At 37.9% G+C, this 4359-nt stretch overlaps 1 protein-coding gene across 1 annotated transcript; it reads left to right on the top strand.

Moving 5' to 3' along the window:
* The first annotated feature begins 756 nt into the window (after positions 1–756).
* On the top strand, positions 757–3854 carry LOC127448074 (transcription factor Sp5-like). Its single transcript, XM_051710355.1, has 2 exons — positions 757–921; positions 2369–3854. Exons 1-2 carry the CDS (start codon positions 871–873, stop codon positions 3428–3430), a joined length of 1113 nt encoding a protein of 370 aa, XP_051566315.1. The 5' UTR covers positions 757–870; the 3' UTR covers positions 3431–3854.
* The last annotated feature ends 505 nt before the right edge of the window (positions 3855–4359 follow it).

A 4359-nucleotide genomic window follows, 5' to 3' on the forward strand; every position in this document is an offset into this window, starting at 1 on the left:
TCTGATTATTACTCTCAAGTTTTTAATACTAGATTCAATTTATTTAGTTTATTCTGCACATTACACTTCTACTCTTCACTGGGCACCATTTAATACACACCACATGTGTTGCCAACTGTATTCTCCATTGAATACTGTGTATATTGTATGTATTGTGTGTAATATCACTAATAACTGATCAATGTGGCATGTTAACTGTGAATTTTTGGAGCAACCCATCAGGTCAAATCCCTTGTAAACTTCTAATAAACCGATTATTGAGACGTAACTTTCTACAGGGTCAAATGCTGAAGTTATCACATGAGACTGCATGAGATCTCTGGAGATAACACACACTCGCATTGTCACACAACAAATCCTTAATTACAGAAAGGGGGATCGGGTGACTCCGGCATGCAATAGCGGTAGTCTCCAGGCGGCGAGGAGGTCTTTGATCAAGAAAACCCAATTATTTGTGTATATACATTTCCCACATAGTGATTACTTCATTAATTGTCCCGCCTTTATCCCCACCCTTCCCATCCCCCCTAATAATCAGCCCTTTTATCCAGACCAACAAACACACCATAGGAGCTTTGTGTGGATTCAGAGGATTTGCTTCCCCCTCTCGAAGAGCCGCTCTTCTTTGATGATTGGGCAGCGGCGAACTTCAAAGTCATAAATCTCACTCCTGACTGGCTGGCGGCCCACCAAAGTCCTTATCAAATCCTAAGAAGTGATCCTACACTCCCTCAGATAGTTGAAGGATAGCTGGTGGAGAGGAAACGACGGGACGACACGTTTCCACGAGAAGACGTTAACTTACTTTTTTACCGATCGCATTTGGTTTGTTTAAAGTGGGAAGCTTGAGGAAACCGAGGTGGTGTTGCCATGGCAGCTGTGGCTGTGCTGAGGAACGACACACTACAGGCATTTCTTCAGGTTCGTGAAAAGTTTGAAATTGTGTTGAAAATGACTTTCATATTTTACGAGAACTCTCGTGCAAACTTTTGTAAAGCGCGAGACATTTTTATTTGGAAACACGTTTTAAAATGATCTCATATTTACATGTGACAAACTTAAACATGTCTACTGTACCATGGTGACAGATATCTCAGAACATTTAATAATATGTTTTGGTAGAATATTGTTGGTTTTTATGTATAAACTTTACAGTAAACGTAAAAAATATGCATTTTCAAATTACCACAAAATTGTATTCAAATACATAGGAAACAAACACAATAATGTACTATAAGTCCATACTAGACAAGTAACTTTTAACATATCAAGTGTCTTCATTTATGAATTTTTTTTATTTTTATTGATTTATTGTTTGTTTAGTTTTTTATTAAAAGAATTGCATTTGTGTGAGCAGCTTGTAGTCGTCATTAAAGAAATATTGGTAACACTTTACAATAAGGTTCCATTTGTTATCATTAGTTAATGCATTAGTAATCATGCATGAACTAACAATGAACAATATATTTTCTACAGCATTTATTAATCTTAGTTAAAGATAGTTAATAAAAATACAGTTGTTCAATGTTAGTTCATAGTGCATTAGCTAATATGAACAAAAACAACTTTTGATTTAAAAAATGTATTAGTATATGTTTTAATTAGCATTAAGATGAATAAATGCTTAATACGTTGTTAGTTCACGTTAACTAATGTTGTTAACTAATGTTAACCAATGGAATCTTACTGTAAAGTGTTACTGAAATATGCCAGGTTCACTACAAGTTAAGCTCAATCGACAGCATTTGTGGCATACGAATGACTACCATAAACATTCATTTAAACTCATCCCACATTTTCTTAAAAAAAAACAAAAAAAATGGAGGTGAATGGGGCCAATTCGTAAACATTAAAATACTCACTTTCCACGAGACATAAACAATGTGTGTTAACATGATTTTCTGTGTAAAGTTATAGCCAATTTTACAACTTTGTTGCCATGTTGACATAACGCGCAAACCCTAAAAACAAACGTTGGAACCATTTAAAAACTACTTAACTGCTCAAATAATACATGAGTTTTAACAGAAGAATTATTGTAAGTGCTTTTATAAAATTATAAGCTTCACATTTCTGCCTTTAAACCCTCCAAATATTGGCCACATTCACTTCCATTGTAAATGCCTCACTCTGACCTCCATTTTTGCTTTATTTTTTAAAGAAAAGGAGGGATGAGTCGAACACATTTTTACGTGTAATCAACATAAAGCCACAAATGCTGTCAATTGAGCTTAACTTGAATTGAACTCGGAATATTCCTTTAAATGAAACAGTGTCTGTGCAGCAAAAATTACCTAAAAACTTTGATTTGATCTTCAGATAGTGTTTTCAAGCATGTATTAACACAGTTCTTCCATATATGATCTAGGATCGCACACCAAACTCCTCACCAGAAGACAGTAAACATTCTCCATTGGCACTTTTAGCGGCAGCGTGTAACAGGATCGGTCATCATCACGGATCCCCTCCCACGGACTTTATTCAAGTTCCCTACGACACGACCCTCTGCTCACCCTCACAGATTTTCCACCCGTGGAGTAACGAGGTGAATCCCCAGTCCACACTCTCCAGCAATTCCTCCTTTGGACTATCCTCGAAATCTCACCTGCAGGGCTCCTATACCTCCCACCACGAGCTCCCGTTAACCCCTCCGGCCGACCCCACATACCCTTATGATTTCTCTCCTGTCAAGATGTTGCCATGCTCCATGCAATCGTTACAACCAACTTGTACTCCCACGTACGTTCCCGCCGTTACCTACGCGGCACCAACCACTATCCCACCTGCGATGCCCGGTTTTGTGACGGGACATTCAGGCCTGGTCCACCAGCAGCAGAGACAGCTGTCTCCAAACCCAGGGGAGGATATACCATGGTGGAGCCTTCAACAGGGCAACCACGTCAGCCACCCGTCAACACTTGCCCCCCATCGCTTCCCCATCCAGAGGGGTTTGGTCTTAGGACACACAGACTTTGCACAGTACCAGACGCAAATTGCGGCCCTTCTCCATACCAAATCCACCTTGGCCACTGCCCGTCGCTGCCGGAGATGCAGGTGTCCCAACTGTCAATCATCAAGCTCCAACGACGAGCCCGGGAGAAAGAAACAGCACATCTGTCACATCCCAGGATGCGGGAAAGTTTACGGCAAAACGTCGCACCTGAAGGCGCACCTGCGTTGGCACTCGGGTGAGAGACCCTTTGTGTGTAACTGGCTCTTCTGTGGGAAAAGTTTCACCAGATCTGATGAGTTACAGAGACATCTGAGAACTCACACTGGGGAAAAACGCTTTGTGTGTCCGGACTGTTGCAAGAGGTTTATGAGGAGCGATCATTTGGCCAAACATGTGAAGACGCATCAAAATAAAAAAAGCAAAAGTCACGAAAAAACTTCTGATTATGTGAAAAGAGAGGACATGAGAACTGTGTAGTTTACTCAGATGACCGTAGACTAGTGCAATATGTACCTGGATCAAGTTATGGATCCCAATGAAGTGAAACTAAGCTGGAAAGTTTTCTATTTTTTAAGAAGTTAATTCTTTTAATTAAAAATAAAGAAAAGTTATGAGACTGGCAGCCTTTGTTGGACTTGTAAATATAACTTTCAAGTCATTCACAGTTCCTAAAGGAAAATGCTTCACATCCCTAAGCTACCCCCAAAAAACACTAACAAGTTTTAACTTGTGTTAAGATCTTTGTCTTCGGTGGAAGATTTCTTTATCCTGTAAATATATTGATAGCTTTTGTTGAATGAAAGTGTCAGTTTTTCACTCCTTGTGGGGTGTTTTAGCATGCTATTGAAAACCATCTGTTAAACAAAATTAATAATATGTGAAAATAAAGAATATGACTTGAACATCCCATTTAAACATGAAGTGTTAAGGTGCTATTATTAAAAAAACAAAACAAAAAAAACATATATATATATATATTAAACATTTTTTGAAGAGTTAAATAGCAAGTTCAATGCAAGCAAGACATGTTTCAAACATGTAAGTGTATGAAACACATAAAGGAATATTTAAGTTAAGCTCAGTCGACAGCATTTGTGGCATAAGAAAAAAAGAAAGAAATTTGCACTTGTCCCTCCTTTAAAAAAAAAAAAAAAAAAGAAAATCTGGTGAGGCACTTACAATGGAAGTAAATGAGGAAAATGCTTTAATGTTAAAATACTGTTTCAAAAATATAGCCACACGACCTAAACAATATGTGTGTAAATGTGAATTTAGTGTGATAAAATCGCTTACTAACCTTTTCTGTGTAAAGTAATATCCATTTACAACTTTGTTGCCATGACGACATAATACTATAAACCCTAAAACAACCATTAAAACAATATGAAAAACATTTACAGCTCAAA

This window comes from Myxocyprinus asiaticus, chromosome 11 (genome assembly GCF_019703515.2).
Source record: "Myxocyprinus asiaticus isolate MX2 ecotype Aquarium Trade chromosome 11, UBuf_Myxa_2, whole genome shotgun sequence".
NCBI lineage: Eukaryota > Metazoa > Chordata > Actinopteri > Cypriniformes > Catostomidae > Myxocyprinus > Myxocyprinus asiaticus.